At 32.5% G+C, this 19,983-nt stretch overlaps 1 protein-coding gene across 3 annotated transcripts; it reads left to right on the forward strand.

The window, feature by feature from the left end:
- The first annotated feature begins 229 nt into the window (after nucleotides 1–229).
- LOC145329535 (uncharacterized) lies at nucleotides 230–19,185 on the forward strand. 3 transcript variants are annotated; one of them, XM_080173809.1, is made up of 11 exons: nucleotides 230–293; nucleotides 11,358–11,498; nucleotides 13,871–14,002; nucleotides 14,271–14,366; nucleotides 14,864–14,957; nucleotides 15,726–15,790; nucleotides 16,234–16,309; nucleotides 16,681–16,809; nucleotides 18,204–18,305; nucleotides 18,611–18,640; nucleotides 18,866–19,185. In XM_080173809.1, coding segments are annotated over exons 1-11 (927 nt in total). In that variant the 5' UTR covers nucleotides 230–291; the 3' UTR covers nucleotides 18,926–19,185. The 3 variants fall into 3 exon arrangements, with proteins under 3 accessions (XP_080029935.1, XP_080029941.1, XP_080029925.1); XM_080173815.1 differs by lacking the exon at nucleotides 230–293 and adding an exon at nucleotides 1,976–2,324; XM_080173799.1 differs by lacking the exon at nucleotides 230–293 and adding an exon at nucleotides 9,582–9,945.
- Nucleotides 19,186–19,983: the final 798 nt, after the last annotated feature.

Consider the following 19,983-nt stretch of genomic DNA (forward strand, 5'->3'; position numbering starts at 1 on the left):
TAGATTAACTTGTCAGAATTAACTTATGAAGAAATTTTAGCTTTCTATAAAAGCCAAGCTAAAGTCTCTTTTCCTATATCCAATATCAATTCCGTGACAGAATGAAGGTCCAAGTGAGCTATATTATTTATGCCCTTTGGTAAGGGAAATGCATATTACAAATAAATGCCGTCTTTTAATGAAAATTAATTTTCAATGTTATACAACACTTTAATACTATTGTTTTCGCAGTTTCAGATGTTTTTCAAACTGGTTTACTTCATGTAGATTTTAGAAAACACACTTCTCGCCATGTGAGTAAGAATTTTACGGTACCAGCTGATATTTTGTAACTATAATGCATGATGATATTTTTCTTACGAAATTTGACGTCATAATTGAGCTGAAATCATTTGGTTGACACACTTGTAAGGCGTAGTAAAATTAATTTGCATTATAGTGAATCACATAGTAACAATTAGACTGGATAATAAAACGAAATTGAAACTAAACTAATTTTGTAAAATGAATGAAGCGTAAAGTAATTTCTGTGAATACATAAAAATCCTTTATTAAAAGCGAAGCTTTTCTATAATTAGAGTCGGTCCGTACGTAACGGATAGCTATTTAACGATTTATAAAGCGCAGCAACTTTATAATCGTTACCTGAAAGTCCAGGCTGATTTACAACTTTTTGTATGATACGATAATCCTTTTCATCTGATTGTTGAAATGATGTTTCCTAGAACATCATTTTTCAATATTATAAGTGAAGCATCTCTATAATTATATGAAAGTGTTCTTGCATAATAGCCGGTATTTACGCTAATTTGCAACAAATATTATTTTTGTTCAATTTTGTTTAGACTTACAATTAATGTTCTGCTCATTAAGTTCTGCTAAGTTCTGAAACTTTTCAATAGTTTTCTTTCTTCTGTCCTTCCTTCGCTTTCATAGATGTTGTCATCCTTGTATATACATACAACCTTTCTTTGATTGTTTTAAATTCAGAAATTAATACCTAGGTTTTGGAAAGGCTTTTCCTAATATAAAATAGCTAGAATGCTTGTCTGTCTGTCTACGTCTACCGGCCCCATCACTTAAATCTCGCTAATTACTCTGGACCGATTGAGTTCGTTTTATGGGAGATCTTTGAAAGTTACAGGTGAAATTGCTTTTTCTAGAGATACAAATCTGTTAGTACATTTTTGGAACAGGCTATTATAAACTTTTCCCACTCCTGCAAAAAGATTAACTCATAGCTCACGTAAACATTTGGCATAATTTAGTTTAACTTTCATAGGATAATCTACTAGTCTGGTTTTTATTTACAAAGGTTTTCAAAAATTTTGAATACCAAGTTTTAACTTTAGAAGATCCATAAAACATTAATATTAAAGAATAAATAGATTCATATGTTCTTTAATGCAATTTGCTTCTGCTTTACGAGATATTTACAATAACCCCCCTCCCCCTCCATCAAAGCTTTTAATATTTTTGTATGTGTCACAGATGTTTTTAAAAGCGAAGCTTTTCTATAATTAGGGTCGGTCCGTCCGTCCGTACGTCCGTCCGTAACGGATAGCTTTTTTAGTTAATTTAGACATGTTAGAATTGTCCTATAGATTTCAAATTTTGCATGGTGATTCCTTTAGTAGTTAGGTACGATTTAGAAAGCGTAGCAACTCTATAATCATTACCAAAATGTCCGTACGTCCATTTTAAACATGTTGATTTTTTTACTTTTTTAAATAGTTTTTTTTCGTTAATTTAGGCATGTTAGAATTGTCCTATCGATTTCAAATTTTGCATGGTGATTCCTGTAATAGTTAGGTACGAGTTAGAAAGCGTAGCAACTCTATAATCATTTGCAGAATGTCCGTACGTCCATTTTAAACATGTTGATTTTTTTTACATTTTTAACAACAAATTTGTATGTGACCTAATTATTTGATTGGTCTGATTTTTGGTATACTGATTCCTGGGACAACAATCAAGTCCTAAAAATGTAAGTATGTCCATAATCATTATCCTGTATCAAGCAGTTTTTCAACAAATTTACTTACAATTTTGCTTTGACTCTTGTACATTCGCATTCTGATTATTCAGTTCTGACATTACACAAGTGTTAATGTCCGTTTGTCCTACCGTTTCAGAGCTTCGCTTTTGTGGATGTTGTCATCCTTGTTTTATAGTATTTAAATATCCAAATATCAGAAATAATTTGAACATATTGTCATTTCAGAAAAATTGTACAACAATCCAGAAAAATGAAGGGCCTCTTTAATTTTATTGTAATTTGTAAGCTGGGTGTTGCAAGTTTAATAAACTTACTAATTTTCACGGTATTTTACTTTAAAGATTTAAAATAAATATCTAAATTAAGTCTAGAAATTTAGGTAAGGTACAATTATATCATAAACTAAGATAGGTTTAGGTTTTATATGGTGAATAGGTAAAGCTATTTGTTAAATAGTTACTTGTCAGATAGATATATCTATCCGAAGCTTATCATGTACAAATTGGCAAGCAAACATTTTTTTATATTTATTATTCTATTTAACTCTACCTGATTCAAGTCTTGAATAACACTGCACTGGTTAGCGTGAGCAAAAACAAAATCACTAAATCATTTAACAACCTGCATAAGTTCGAATAAGTTGAGTAGACTTGACATGTATTAGATCCACTTCTAGTAGATTTGTTATGTTCTAGAATGTGTCATTGTCAGGCCGAGTTTGTACGGGATAAGGTCGTGAAATTAAAATATATGTTGTATAATGGTTTTTGTGTGTAGAATATGGTTTATAACCTGAAAAATATAACCCTTGCTCCCTAAGTTTTAGTCATCACAAATTCATTTAGGTTACGGATTACGAAAACTTTCATGAAATATTACTTTTTTGTCGCCTTTAGATAGTTTTGTTTTGCTTATAAAAAAATTAAAAGGGCAATTATATGCCCAGTAATAATAAGCTTGCATTATTTAAAATTAAGCATAAAATGATTTTGTCGCAATAAATATTCATGATATATTCCACAACAACAAGGATGACAGTCCCTGCACGCAGCTGCTGCAGCCGCCAACAGGAAATTAGAAAAGGGGCCGTTTGCATCACCCGCCCCACCTTCGATCTTTTAGGGTTTTAGATTACTAAAAGCATAGATATGTAGTAAATGGTACAATAAATTTGAAGAACATACTACGTCATCACCTTCTGATAAAATTGTAAGGGGGGGGGGGGTTAATGCAACCATCTCGTAATCAGTGATTAGGTGGCACTTAGAATTCAAATTTCGATCTAAAATTTTGCATGAATAATCCTTGGTAGGTATATTTTCCCTCAATCGAGCAAAAAGTTGGAAAAGTAACGGCTGGCGGCTCATCCGTTTTGCCAATCTTAAGAGCGTATTAGTCACGAAACCTATCTCCACCTAATACTTTTTGTCGCTCAAAAACCTTATCAAACGGTTCTGGCCGGTAGCTGTTGGTACTAGAAATTTAAACAATGGTTATTGCTATCATTTAACATGAATTAAACCAAAAATATGTTTTGAAAAGTTGATTCCTACGTAATTAATGATGAATTAGCCCTAAAAATAGGCAAAACAAGGATGACAACATCCATAAAAGCGAAGCACTGAAACGGTAGGACAAACGGACATTAACACTTGTATAGTATCTGAACTGAAAAATCGGAACATAAATGTATAAATGTCGAATCAAAATTGTAGGTAAATTTGTTGAAAAACTGCTTAAAAACAGGATAATGTTTATGGACATACTTACATTTTGGGACTTGATTATAGAGTTGCTTCGCTTATAATATTGTTCTTTGTTGTCCCAGGAATCAATATACCAAAAATCAGATCAAACGGATAATTAAAACACTTAAAAATGTGTTGTTAAAAAAGTAGAAAAATCAACATGTTTAAAATGGACGTACGGACATTCTGGTAATGATTATAGAGTTGCTACGCTTTCTAAACCGTACCCAACTACTACAGGAATCATCATGCAAAGTTTGAAATCGATAGGACAATTCTAACATGCCTAAATTAACGAATAAAAGCTATCTATCTCGGACGGACGTACGGACGGACGGACATACTTACATTTTGGGACTTGATTATAGAGTTGCTTTGCTTATAATATTGTTCTTTGTTGTCCCAGGAATCAATATACCAAAAATCAGATCAAACGGATAATTAAAACACTTAAAAATGTGTTGTTAAAAAAGTAGAAAAATCAACATGTTTAAAATGGACGTACGGACATTCTGGTAATGATTATAGAGTTGCTACGCTTTCTAAACCGTACCCAACTACTACAGGAATCATCATGCAAAGTTTGAAATCGATAGGACAATTCTAACATGCCTAAATTAACGAATAAAAGCTATCTATCTCGGACGGACGGACGTACGGACGGACGGACCGACCCTAATTATAGAAAAGCTTCGCTTTTAACAAGGATGACAACATCCATAAAAGCGAAGCACTGAAACGGTAGGACAAACGGACATTAACACTTGTATAGTATCTGAACTGAAAAATCGGAACATAAATGTATAAATGTCGAATCAAAATTGTAGGTAAATTTGTTGAAAAACTGCTTAAAAACAGGATAATGTTTATGGACATACTTACATTTTGGGACTTGATTATAGAGTTGCTTCGCTTATAATATTGTTCTTTGTTGTCCCAGGAATCAATATACCAAAAATCAGATCAAACGGATAATTAAAACACTTAAAAATGTGTTGTTAAAAAAGTAGAAAAATCAACATGTTTAAAATGGACGTACGGACATTCTGGTAATGATTATAGAGTTGCTACGCTTTCTAAACCGTACCCAACTACTACAGGAATCATCATGCAAAGTTTGAAATCGATAGGACAATTCTAACATGCCTAAATTAACGAATAAAAGCTATCTATCTCGGACGGACGGACGGACGGACGGACGGACGGACGGACATACTTACATTTTGGGACTTGATTATAGAGTTGCTTTGCTTATAATATTGTTCTTTGTTGTCCCAGGAATCAATATACCAAAAATCAGATCAAACGGATAATTAAAACACTTAAAAATGTGTTGTTAAAAAAGTAGAAAAATCAACATGTTTAAAATGGATGTACGGACATTCTGGTAATGATTATAGAGTTGCTACGCTTTCTAAACCGTACCCAACTACTACAGGAATCATCATGCAAAGTTTGAAATCGATAGGACAATTCTAACATGCCTAAATTAACGAATAAAAGCTATCTATCTCGGACGGACGTACGGACGGACGGACGGACGGACGGACGTACGGACGGACGGACGGACGGACGGACGGACGGACCGACCCTAATTATAGAAAAGCTTCGCTTTTAAAAACGGCTAAACGGCTGAGCCGCCAGTCGTTACATTTCCAACTTTTTGTTCAATTTAGGGAAAATAGACCTACCAAGGCCGATTACTCATGAAAAATTTAAGATCGAAATTCGAATTCTAAGTGCCATTTAATCATTGATTACGAGATGGTTGCATTAAACCCCCTCCCCCCCCCCCCCTTAAATAATAAACAAGGGGGGGGGGGGGAAGTTCTGACACTTTCGCGTAAACGGTGAGTATAGGCTTTATCTTTGGACTGAGAGGATAGGTTATTAGGGATAAAATCATTCTTATATGATGAATTTCCCCCAGATTTAAGATTTTATGGATAGGCCTCCAGGTTCCGGAGCTCCAGGCCTCCAGGTGGTCTCTGGACAGGTAAAAAAATATAAAATTTCTTATTTGAACAGTTAGAGGTAAGTTTATTAAACAACATAAGCTTCTTTTTATATATTATTCACATATTTGAAGAAAAAATTACAATCGGCCTCCAGGTTCAGGTGCTGCAGGCCTCCAGGTGGCCTCTGGACAGGTAAAAAATCAAAATTTCTTATTTGAACAGTTAGAGGTAAGTTTATAAAACAACATAAGCTTCTTTTTATATATTATTCATATATTTGAAGAAAAAATTACAATCGGCCTCCAGGTTCAGGTGCTGCAGGCCTCCAGGTGGCCTCTGAACAGGTAAAAAATCAAAATTTCTTATTTGAACAGTTAGAGGTAAGTTTATTAAACAACATAAGCTTCTTTTTATATATTATTCACATATTTGAAGAAAAAATTACAATCGGCCTCCAGGTTCAGGTGCTGCAGGCCTCCAGGTGGCCTCTGGACAGGTAAAAAATCAAAATTTCTTATTTGAACAGTTAGAGGTAAGTTTATTAAACAACATAAGCTTCTTTTTATATATTATTCATATATTTGAAGAAAAAATTACAATCAGCCTCCAGGTTCAGGTGCTGCAGGCCTCCAGGTGGCCTCTGGACAGGTAAAAAATCAAAATTTCTTATTTGAACAGTTAGAGGTAAGTTTATAAAACAACATAAGCTTCTTTTAATATATTATTCATATATTTGAAGAAAAAAATACAATTGGCCTCCAGGTTCAGGTGCTGCAGGCCTCCAGGTGGCCTCTGGACAGGTAAAAAATCAAAATTTCTTATTTGAACAGTTAGAGGTAAGTTTATAAAACACCATAAGCTTCTTTTTTTATATTATTCATATATTTGAAGAAAAAATTACAATCGGCCTCCAGGTTAAGGTGCTGCAGGCCTCCAGGTGGCTTCTGGACAGGTAAAAAATCTAAATTTCTTATTTGAACAGTTAGAGGTAAGTTTATAAAACAACATAAGCTTCTTTTTATATATTATTCATAAATCTGAAGAACAAATTACAATTGGCCTCCAGGTTCAGGTGCTGCAGGCCTCAAGGTGGCCTCTGGACAGGTAAAAAATCAAAATTTCTTATTTGAACAGTTAGAGGTAAGTTTATAAAACAACATAAGCTTCTTTTTATATATATTTAAATATTTAAAGAAAAACTTACTATCAGTCTCCAGGTTTGGGTGCTGCAGGCCTCCAGGTTGTCTCTGGACATGTAAAAAATCAATATTTCTTATTTGAACAGATAGAGGTATACTTGTAAAACAAAGTAAGCATATTTTCAAATGTTATTTATGTACTCCAGGTATAAACTTAAAAATATTTACCTTAATAATTGAAAATAAACTCATATTTTTATTATATTACCTACTTACCTCATTGAAACCAAAAATTTAAACTACCATCCATATTTCATTGTAATGACCATTGGGAATCAGGCCATGTATTCGAAAATAAAAGTTTACCTTAAGAGTTAGAAGTTAAATAAAAACAAACATAAAATTAATTTCAAATGTCATTAACAATTTTAATAATAGGTAAAACTATCATCAGTTATTAATTACAGCTCCTAGTTTTGTGGATTCCAGGCGAACTCAGGAAAGGTATCCAATGATAAAAACAGCTTTTAATAATTTACTGCATAACACAGAGACAAAAAATCATTTTTGCTCAACTTATTCTGAAAAAAATATCTTATAATACATAAGTAGGTATTTAACAAGAATACAAATATAAAAAAATATAAGTTAATCATAAACAAATCAACAAAAGGTTAGTTTAACAAGATACATAGGAATAGAAGACTAGAAAAAAATAAAAAATGTCAAATGAAAACAAAACAGCAACAAAAATATTATAATTAAAAGCAATAACAAACAAACTTGGGGAATAGTCCCTTTCGAGGCAACACCCCTTAAGGGGCGATTTATCCTATTTTTAAAATGGCTTTTTTTAGGTTAGGTAATAAAAAGTGTGTATATCCTCATCTATTTTTAATAAAAACAGAAAAACATTAGGTACCTTATACAAAAAATCTGAGAAACATTAATAAAAATTTTTTTTAGCTGTCAAGAGGCCACCTGGAGGCCTGCAGCACCTGAACCTGGAGGCCGATTGTAATTTTTTCTTTAGATATGTAAAAATATATAAAAAGAAGCTTATGTTGTTTTATAAACTTACCTCTAACTGTTCAAATAAGAAATTTTGATTTTTTACCTGTCCAGAGGCCACCTGGAGGCCTGCAGCACCTGAACCTGGAGGCCGATTGTAATTTTTTCTTCAAATATATGAATAATATATATAAAGAAGCTTATGTTGTTTTATAAACTTACCTCTAACTGTTCAAATAAGAAATTTTGATTTTTTACCTGTCCAGAGGCCACCTGGAGGCCTGCAGCACCTGAACCTGGAGGCCGATTGTAATTTTTTCTTCAAATATATGAATAATATATAAAAAGAAGCTTATGTTGTTTTATAAACTTACCTCTAACTGTTCAAATAAGAAATTTAGATTTTTTACCTGTCTAGAGGCCACCTGGAGGCCTGCAGCACCTGAACCTGGAGGCCGATTGTAATTTTTTCTTCAAATATATGATTAATATATAAAAAGAAGCTTATGTTGTTAAATAAACTTACCTCTAACTGTTCAAATAAGAAATTTTGATTTTTTACCTGTCCAGAGGCTACCTGGAGGCCTGCAGCACCTGAACCTGGAGGCCAATTGTAATTTTTTCTTCAAATATATGAATAATATATATAAAGAAGCTTATGTTGTTTTATAAACTTACCTCTAACTGTTCAAATAAGAAATTTAGATTTTTTACCTGTCCAGAGGCCACCTGGAGGCCTGCAGCACCTGAACCTGGAGGGCGATTGTAATTTTTTCTTCAAATATGTGAATAATATATAAAAAGAAGCTTATGTTGTTTTATAAACTTAATCTAACTGTTCAAATAAGAAATTTTGATTTTTTACCTGTCCAGAGGCCACCTGGAGGCCTGCAGCACCTGAACCTGGAGGCCGATTGTAATTTTTTCTTCAAATATGTGAATAATATATAAAAAGAAGCTTATGTTGTTTTATAAACTTACCTCTAACTGTTCAAATAAGAAATTTTGATTTTTTACCTGTCCAGAGGCCACCTGGAGGCCTGCAGCACCTGAACCTGGAAGCCGATTGTAATTTTTTCTTCAAATATATGAATAATATATAAAAAGAAGCTTATGTTGTTTAATAAACTTACCTCTAACTGTTCAAATAAGAAATTTTATATTTTTTTACCTGTCCAGAGACCACCTGGAGGCCTGGAGCTCCGGAACCTGGAGGCCTATCCAAAAAATCTTAAATCTGGGGGAAATTCATTATATAAGAATGATTTTATCCCAAATAACCTATCCTCTCAGTCCAAAGATAAAGCCTATACTCACCGTTTACGCGAAAGTGTCAGAACTTCCCCCCCCCCCTTATTGCACTACTATTAAAACTAAAAGCAATCAACCTTCACATGGATGCAAAATTGGGTAATAACTTTTAATTGAAATTAATCCAGCGCCACTATTACAAGCTCAGAAATTTAAGGAATTTTAATTCCTGATAAAAAAGTACTACACCAAAACTATTAAATGTATTTATTTATAAGACTATGTTATACTATGTTGAGGAGAAAAAAATGCAGTCTTTCTATACAGTAATTGGATGCCAAAGTAGTGGCATGTATATGTGCCTTCCCCATGTCTTGTTTATTTTTCTTTAGATTTTTCATTTTGGTTTGTAATTCAAGTATTCGCAGGTTTTTAGGGCTAGATTAGGCTTATGTGTGTGTGTGTGTGTGTGTGTGTGTTGTGTATGTAAGTGGGGAGGTTAGAGAATGGTTTAAAGTAACTTACGTAATTGTCACAAATACATTTAACTCTGTTAGAGTAGAAACTAACCAAATTGACGGACAGACAAGTAGATCCACTACTAACAATCCTTTAATTCCTGGGATAAATATTGCACCGTTCGAGGCTTAGTGGAGAATTTCGATCACAAATTCACATTTGGTTCCAACCACATTTCTCCGGTAGAAAATATCCTCTTTGGGCTCAGTTTACGTTCAACTACACTCACATAACAGAACAATTACAACATAATTCTGAATTATAAATTATACATATCCTAAGATGTCTGTTCTTGCTTCGGATAAAGATAAACCTAAAAAGTAAGAATTTTATTTATTTAAGGTTTACCCTTTAAAAGATTATTTTCAATTGAAAATGCTATAAAAGTCGTATAGCAATATTACTATAACACTTAAACGTCTCTACCACCAAAAACCACAATTTTAATATGAGTGTAATTAGAATAGCGACTTTGGCAGTTCTAACACTACAAAGTTCCATATTCTACAATATTAAAAGTCACTGCTAAGCAAAACTCTATTAAAGACTGTGTTCCTGTATCTTAAATTTCAAAAAAGTTACACTTTCATTTATTACTAAAAGTAAGATTGGCTTTACAGGTGACTTATTCAACAAGCACTAGGTGATTTTTACCTTTAAATAAATAATTTTTGTGGCCTCTGTTTATACTCTTTTCCTTAAAGCACAAAGCAAATATAATGTATCTATTTATTAACCAAATTGTCTTAAAATAAATAGGTATTTATCTTTTAAAATTAAACTTAAGTAATTAAACAGAAGTTTGTTTTTCAAAGGAAAATATTTTCAATCTTTTTAGCAAATCATTACGGCGAAAAGATTTAAAAGTATATTTGTTATTAAAAGTATTCTAGTCATTTGATGGTTTTTGGTTAGAATTAAAAGATACATATTTTTATATTTGCAAGGGGAAAATATAACAAATATTATGTTATTTGACAAAGAAAGTAAAATATAAATTACACACAATAATAATTTTAGCCATGAAAAATAAGCATAAGTTATGATTTTATTCAGCAAACAAGAATTAAAACATTTGTTAGAAAATTGCTCTCAGTTTTTAAGATTTAATTGAGTTTACAGCAATTAGAGTAGTTTTAACTTTATAGAAGCATTTGATGTAATTTAGTCGTAATTTGAAACGTCTTTAGCTAGGGTTTATCCGCTCGGTGCGATGCGGTTTATTATAAAGTTAGTTTGGTGAATTAGTTTCTGGCTTGCTAATTTATCTTTGACTGAATACTGCTCTAGAACCTAAAATCTTCATCTTTATGTGATTACATAATTAACTAAGGAATATTTAATGCTTTCAGACTTCAGTAGGAAATCTATAACCTTTATTTTAAATACTAGCTGCTACGCCTCTAGAGTGGTGAGGGGGGGTTAAGTCGACGCTCCACTTTCATTTTTAAAATTAATTTAAATGTTGGAACAGTTTAATATTAAAACATTTAAGGTAGTGAAGCTTTTCTATAATTCCAAATTCTGCCGCTACGTCCAAGAGGAAACGTGATATTTCAGCCGCTATTTAAGATAGGCGGCTGATTTATTTGTGAAGTTTTCCAGCAAATGAGCATCAAGTATCTAATTTACTTGGTCCGTCAGTCTACCCATGACAAAAGATTTGTATTATTGAATTGCGTAACAAATGGTGCCAACCAATCCAGAGGCTTGAACTACTCAATCTTCCTAGGTTTGGACTGGGCGCACGGACAGGACCCACACAATGGCAGGAGGTTCTGGGGAACAAAGAAGATAGAGAAAAGAAGTGTCTCACGTCGAAAACGACTAAAGGAGAGATAGACCTGGCTACTTTGTTCACAGATAAAACTAGGTAGGAAAGATAGACCTGGATACTTTGTTCACAGATAAAACAAGGTAGGAGAGATAGACCTGGATACTTTGTTCACTGATAAAACTAGGCAGGAGAAATGGACCTGGATACTTTGTTCACAAATAAAACTAGGTAGGAGAGATAGACCTGGATACTTTGTTCACAGATAAAACAAGGTAGGAGAGATAGACCTGGATACTTTGTTCACAAATAAAACTAGGTAGGAGAGATAGACCTGGATACTTTGTTCACAGATAAAACAAGGTAGGAGAGATAGACCTGGATAATTTGTTCACAGATAAAACTAGGTAGGAAAGATTGACCTGGATACTTTGTTCATAGATAAAACTAGGTAGAAGAGATAGACCTGGATACTTTGTTCACAAATAAAACTAGGTAGAAGAGATAAACCTGGATACTTTGTTCACAGATAAAACTAGGTAGGAGAGATAGACCTGGATAATTTGTTCACAGATAAAACTAGGTAGGAGAGATAGACCTGGATACTTTGTTCATAGATAAAACTCGGTAGGAGAGATAGACCTGGATACTTTGTTCACAGATAAAACTAGGTAGGAGAGATAGACCTGGATACTTTGTTCACAGATAAAACTAGGTAGGAGAGATAGACCTGGATTCTTTGTTCATAGATAAAACTAGGTAGGGGAGATGGACCTGGATAATTTGTTCACAGATAAAACTAGGTAGGAGAGATAGACCTGGATACTTTGTTCACAGATAAAACTAGGTAGGAGAGATAGACCTGGATACTTTGTTCACAGATAAAACTAGGTAGGAGAGATAGACCTGGATACTTTGTTCATAGATAAAACTAGGTAGGGGAGATGGACCTGGATACTTTGTTCACAGATAAAACTAGGTAGGAGAGATAGACCTGGATAATTTGTTCACAGATAAAACTAGGTAGGAGAGATAGACCTGGATACTTTGTTCATAGATAAAACTAGGTAGGGGAGATGGACCTGTACTCCACAAAAGAAATTTTTACTATTATCAAATGTACTAAAGTTAAACTGCTTAAATAAAAATTTCATCCATATTTAATACTTTGATTATCCTGTAAATCGGTAATTCTACGTTTTAAAGATATTTAGAGTATTTGTTTCATAAATTTATTATAAATAAAAGTTTTTCAAAACATTAGCACATTATTTTCATTGAAAACCTAAAATATTAAGAACGTTTTTAACAATTTATAAACGTAGGTATATAAAGAATAAGATAAAAGAAATTTGTTGAAAGTACTAGTATTTGTTTAAAATTATCTCATCTAAACCAACTTTTATAATGCATTGATTGAGAGGTCCTACAAACTTGGAACTTTTATGTCATCATCTCAGTAATGACCTCAACTTTAAATGACGATATACAATATTTTCTGTTTAACTTTTGAAAGTCGCGCAAAGTGTATTTGCAACTTATTAATTGCACACAATTAATGCAAATCTTTTTAACAAACTTTTTCACAAAAATACAAGAAATAAACTATAATAAAAATGTTAAAAAATTCTTTGCTTCTCGCGCAATGCTCAGAGGCTTTAATTAATTTTCAGAAAATGTATTATTTGAATAACAAAGTAATTTAAAATGCAGCATTTTAGTTCTCAGAATAATAAATTTGATTATAAAGAACTATCAACTTTTACTTTTACAAAAAGTACAACGAAAAAGAACTTAAAAAAAAAGACTCAGGATTACACCAAGATTAAGTTTTTTTGTCTAAAGCAATGTAAAAACAAGGATGATAACATCCATAAAAACGAAGGTCTAAAGTAAGACGTTAGGAAGACGAACATTCAAGCCTATATCGTACCTAACTGTTATAGGCATGAGCTTGCAGAGTTTGAAAACGATTGGACACATCTAACATTCTCGAATTAACATTACAAGCTATCCGCTACGTACAGACGAAACAATCTAGTTTTTAAAAAAGCTTCGCTTATAAAAATCACAGATCTTAACTTCAAATTTACATAGTTTAAGAAGAATTTTGGGAGGGGGGGAAGGGTAGATTTTCTTTATGTCCTAATTACTCAATGGAGAGGCAACCCCCACAAAAAAAAAACTTATAATTATAATACATTGCTTTACTGAAAATTGCAAATAATCAGTGAAGCTCGTTTAGAGATTTATTGAACACACATCCAGTAATTTATAATGAAAATCTAATAGTTTCAAAAGAAAAGACATGATAAGTAAAAGGGGATCAATCCTTTTAAAATTTTAGTAGGTTTGATGGGGTTCACCTAGAACAAGCAGAACTAATGGTAGCTAACTTTAGATTTAAGCATCTAATGTTCTAAAGTTCTGCCAACCGAAGCCGTCAAAAAAGAAATCTTATTTAATTTTAGGAACATATCAGTACAAAACAGCGAAGACCTGAAAGCTGATCTCAAGGATAATGATTATGGAATGTATACAGCAGAAGAGTTTGAATATATTGGCAACCAGTACATAAAGATGACAAAACATTTTCTTGATAGGTAAATTCAAATGTAAACAAGGATGAAAACATTCATATAAGCCAAGACTAAAATCTTACGGTAGGCAAACTTGTTAAATACGGGATGATATATAGGGATGTAATTACATTGTAGGGCTTGATTATAAAGATTCTTGGCTTGTAACATTGTACCTTGTTCTTCTGGGAAACATTGTTCCAAAAATCAGATTTATTGACCTTTTTTTTATGGAACCTAACGTAATTCATGGTTAAGATCTAACTAATACTGTGGTTATCTTAATTTTTAGGAAAAATTATGCCTCCGCAGAAAAGATCCTAAATCAAGCAGATGCACATTACAGAGGAATTGTTCCAGAAACTGGAAAACTCAGAGCTGTTCTCAGGTAAAGTCCAGGTGGTATTAAGCATGATTGTGTCCATTAACTGCGAAGTTTCTTGTACATATGGATTGGAGTCTAAATAATGTATATTTTTTGTCATATAAAAATGTTGCTAGTTAGTTTACAACCCTGTGCTTAAACGAAGAATGGTATATTTTTTTTCTTGCAGACTTTTTTGTTTGTTACATGTGATATTTCAAGTGCAATACCGATGAAACAACACAAAATATTTTTGCTTTCACACAAAGTACCTTTTGAGCACTGAAATAAAATGAAAAGAATAGGGAGGGGAGGGAAGGTGTGTCGTTTTCTGTTTGTTTGTCTTTAAGATACCCTTATAAATACATTACAAAATAAGAGAGGTAAGGGGGGGGGAGGTTATAAGTATTCAACAGCCACTTTGTCTTTGTGTGACCAAATATTTGTAGCGTAGCTTCGCTGCTGATAACATATTATCTGAATTAAAAATTTAATTTTAACAACAATTTTTCCTATTTTAGTTTGGAGCAGGGAAAATATGACGAAGCTTTGAAATGTACAGATTTCTTATTATCAAGAGGACTGCTTACTGAACATTATATTCTTCTAGTTAAGGTAATCATTATTAAGTACAGCTGAGCTACTTTCAATATATAATGTCCTTGTTAAAAGATTATTAGATACAAAAACAATGAGTCGAGTTGAATACGAAATGGAAATATTAAAAATATGAAAATATGTAAAAGAATATGAAAAAAATGGTAATTATCCGCATAATTCGTAGTTGGGTTGAAAGTTTTTAGGCATGCTCTTAGTGTCAGAAATAAAGTAGTATTAGAAATTGTAAAAGTTTCCGATAATTATTTACTAAATTTGGTAGCTCAGCTACTCTATATCTAATGTTTTGCCTTACTTTTGAAAATAATAAACAAATCCTACTATCATCTCTAAATATAGCCTAAATGTGTTCACAAAACTTTCCATTTGCTAAATTTAGCAGTTAAAGGCGCCCCAAATTGACCCTTCTCAAGAAATATGTCAATTCAACCTAAACGATTTCATGGGAAGACATTGGTATTTCTTATTTTGGCATGTTATTGCTGTGTTACCCTGAGACATAACTGTACTTGTTTTTTTCTTTCAGCATTATGTACATGTATATGTATAATATATGCTAGTTACTCCGCTCTAGCTTTTGGTGTAAGGGTTGGAAGGTTAGGAAAAAGCTGTAAAGGAATTTATTAATCTTCTGTGAAATGTACCACCCATCCTACTGAGATATTTAGCTTCAGACAAAAAAAGTTTACTTCTTTTAATTTTAAAATGTATAGGTAATTATTGTACCTTGTAACTGCTGAAATGATAATGTTTAAACTTGTTTAGGCTGAATCTTTGTACAGACTGACACAATTTGAGGAAGCTCTCAAACTATTTCATGTCGGTGCCAGGTATTACTTTTTTTGCGCAACTTTAGCTCTGGTTATTTTCAAATATTTTTTGCCGGGTGGGGTGGGGGTCGTCGCCTCTCCGTCAAATAGTCTACAACCATTACTTAACTTCCCTCAAAATTGTGTTAAGATAAGATCAGTCGTTATTAATTGGTTAATTCTTATAATCGAGGGGGTAAAATTGCGATGTACTTACCAAAAAGGAGTTAAGAATTCTAGAAAGTTCGAAAGGGGATATTTTAGAAACAGTTTAACATGTTTTTGCTAAAATATAGCATTAAATAAAAACACAAACTTTAATGTAAAGTTGCAAGTGTTTTTGTCTGAAGCTTAAGGTCTCGGAATATATGTCTGATCCGATTTGGCTGTTCTTTCATAAACGGGGATTTATGGCTTGGTTTTTTTTTAGTGGGAGTAGCTGCTAATTAATCTAATATTTTTAGATTTTTTCCTGATATGACAGAATTTCCAGACGGGATAAGAAAATGTTCAACCACACTGCTCAAGATTTTAAACAAGGTAAATAAATCTAATTGACTACTATCTAACCCTGAACAGTATGTCCATAAGTACTGTACTGTACTTACTACTTAGTTCTAGCTTTAATCTATATAATATGAAGACAAAAAACTGTGACTGAAATGAAACAAGGTTGATAACATCAAAAAGCGAATTTCGACGGCCAGTCTAACGAACATTTACAAGTGTAGAGGAACAACAGAGTTAATATACAAAAAAATATTAACAAGTTGATATTCCGTTTAAAAATGTGTGTAGTAGATTACTCTGTAAACGATTGCTTTGGCTAAGACAACGTAAATAAACTATTTAAATAAGAAAAATGAAAGATGCGCCTTTTGTATTTAACCTTTCTTGTATTTTTTTTTCAGACAGATCTGTTCCAAGGGATCCATAAGATGATGATGACCAAAGGACTGCTGTCAGTTAAACTTGGCGGCCGACCACAGTGTAAAGCGGCAAGGGGCTTCATGCTGGCCAAAAAACCAAAGCACAAGAAGGTAATGTTGAAATAGATTTATGACCCTAGATGTTCATTCAGGCACAATAATTAGTCAAACTTCTCCATCAAATGATGCTTTTTTTGTACTTAGTCACATACAATTCAATCTTAATACCTATAAGTAGATAAAACTAATTGACAATTGATTTCTCATAGCAAAAGTAAAATAAAAAGTGTGTGCAAATTTTTATCCTAGAATTTTTCTTCAAATGGTTCAATTTAGGGATTGATGATATAAACCTTCTATATCTATTACTACAAGTTTAGTATCGGAAAACCAAACATATATTAAGCTAGAAACTCTTTCGTTACACGAGCCTTCTATTGCTGTCCTTACTTAGTATGATACTTCCCCTTGTTTCACTATATGTCACACCTCGTGCCAAACTGGTTCAAAACTATCAGTAGATACCATTTTTAACGTCATTTTGGACTATGGTTGTTGGTTAAAACTAGGACTCGGCTGTTGCGTCGAAGCCTCACATTTAATCCGGTTTAGATGCTTTGAAAAATATTTTGACAAGAGGGATTGCCTTATTTGGATCAGGTTTAGACTTACAGCTGATTTTTAAAATTGTAAAAGATTGATTTCCCTGAGGCTTACAGGCGGCTGCCGAGCCCTGATTAAAACTGAGTCACAACATACATTATATCATAGAGTAGCTTTGTTGCTACAAGTGATGCAATAAGTTGATGCAAATTAAATACTCTAATAAAAGTGCAATTAGGAAATTAAAAAAATAATTGGAACATTATGTACAGAAAATATGCTAGAAAGTTAAATGTTTATTATATTACTAGCGGATACGCCCCTGTATTTAAAGGGACAGACATCCCAAGACTTATAGAAAAATAGGATATATGTGAAGCTTACCTTAAATAAGGTATCTAAAGGGATAAAATAATTGCCGATAAATTGATGTACCTCCCCTATAATAATACAAAGAATTACCCCTTTCGTTGATTAAAATTAGTGGTTGATTCGTTTGAACACTCAACTTCATGAATCAGCCAATTAAAATTTAAAAGTTCCCAAAGTTGTTAAGCCAACGAATAGGAAAACGTTATTATAAAATTTTGGAGACTAGTGTAATTAACAGCCCATTACTACTTTATATAATAGAGTCTTTGCGTCTATTTAATTTTACATTCTTGCAATTATATACCTATCTACCTAGACTAAAAGTTTGCTTTTGGTAGAGGAATTTTTTCTTGGTGCCTTATCTCTAAGAAGGGGGGCGGAACCACTTTCCCAATTTAACCTGGACCAATAATAAACTTCCCTACAAATTCTGCTTCAATAGGTAAAGCCGTTCACAAGATATAGGAGAACACACAGACCGAAATCATGTTACTTTAAAATATACTAAATATATAATTTTGTTGTATAAGGCTACCGCTGCAGTCCAAGAGCTAGAGATTGATAGACAATACCTTCGGCTATTACAGAACAAGTTTATCAAAGAACATGAGGAATTTCCAAAGAATAAAAATGTAAGCAAGTTTTTTCTCTTCAAAGATTAAAATTTTTGTGTACTATTCGTCTTGTATCTGCATATATCTTATTTTAGGGAAGCCTTTAAAGTGCAACACCTTTTACTTTTAACATCTATGGTCTCGTCAAATAATTTAATATTTACATATACTAGTAGCTGTTCCCCTAGCATCTTGGGCTTCTGTATTCAAAGATTGACAAAATAGCCAAAAACCATCACAAGACTTGGAAGATATCACTACTTTGAAAATATAATTCCCTTTATGTTCAAATGAGTTCATATTTCTCATTATTTTATTTTCAGGAGGATTTCCAACTCATTGGACAAACTAAGGTAAAACACTTCAACTTTTTGTTTAAACCCTATTCTTTTTTAAGCACTTTTAAATATAGAACTTCTAATATGTACCTATTATGTAAAATATCTTCAGAAAGAAAAAAAATATATTTAAATATTCCAAACTTTTCATCTATCTAGCCGCTTTGCTACATTAGACAAAATCGTTCAAATTGAGTATTTTCTTATTTTGTTTTCATTTTAAAAAATTTAACTATTTAGGAGATCTTGAACTACATGGAAAACAGAAACAAATTCTGGTCTCAAATAAGGAACATTTGAAGAAAAAAAGGGTTGTCGACCTAAATTTGTATAAATTCATATTTCTGATAAAACAATTTCTGACGTAATAACAAAATGTGGATCAAAATAAAATGTGATAAATTTGCTCATCTGCAGAATATTAAAACAATTTACATGCAATTTAAAAATAATAGTAATGCCAGTTTTAGAAGTTGTATCTTTACTGAAATGCTGTAAGTTAATACAGGATTAGGATAGGACCCAATTGAAATGTTTATAAATATAAAGGAAATAATGTTAAATAGTATATTGTATGTTTGGTTCTTGCTTTTAAAAATCTTCATTTTAAACTGCAATATTTTTTATACATTATATCAAACTAGCGGCTTCGCCCCTAGCCTCTAGGGGCTTCGCCCTATGAAGTAATGGGAAGTCAACCCTCCTAAATAGAAATATTCAAAAAAAATTATTCTTTGTTTAATTAGTCTGTGGTAAAATTAATTCCAGGTTGTGCGTTTTATGCACAAAAATTTTAATTTGTACAAATTAAACCCAGGTTGTTTGCCGTATACAAAAAATTTCAATTCGTAAAAATTAAACCTAGGTTGTTCGCATACACAAAAATTAAAACTAAAAAAAAAAATTTAAAATTTTGGAAATGGGGATTTATTTTATTTTTTGGGGGGTTGGGGTGTCCAACCCCCCAAGAAAATAGCTTAAAACCACCAGAGGACCAGTAGGTATATTCCCAGAAGGGTTGAGTCCAATTTGATCAACAGTTACTGAGATTTTACAAAAAATGTAAAAAAAAAATCTTTGGGGGTGGGTTTTTTTTATTTTCGGGGGGGTTGGGGGTGTCCCAACCCCCAAGAAAATAGCCTAAAACCACCACAGGACCAGTAGGTATATTCCCTGAAGAGTAGAATCCGATCGGTTCAGTGGTTACCGAGATCTTAAGGGACGGACGGACAGACAGACGGACAGACATCAAGCTACTTTGTATTATAGATACCTTAGGTCGAACTAACTCTTGGACATGTTATGACATATAACTTATAAGCTTCATATTGTTTTGACCCTAGCAAAATGTAATTCGA

Source organism: Acartia tonsa, chromosome 1 (genome assembly GCF_053477335.1).
Source record: "Acartia tonsa isolate MP-2025a chromosome 1, ASM5347733v1, whole genome shotgun sequence".
Taxonomy (NCBI): domain Eukaryota; kingdom Metazoa; phylum Arthropoda; class Copepoda; order Calanoida; family Acartiidae; genus Acartia; species Acartia tonsa.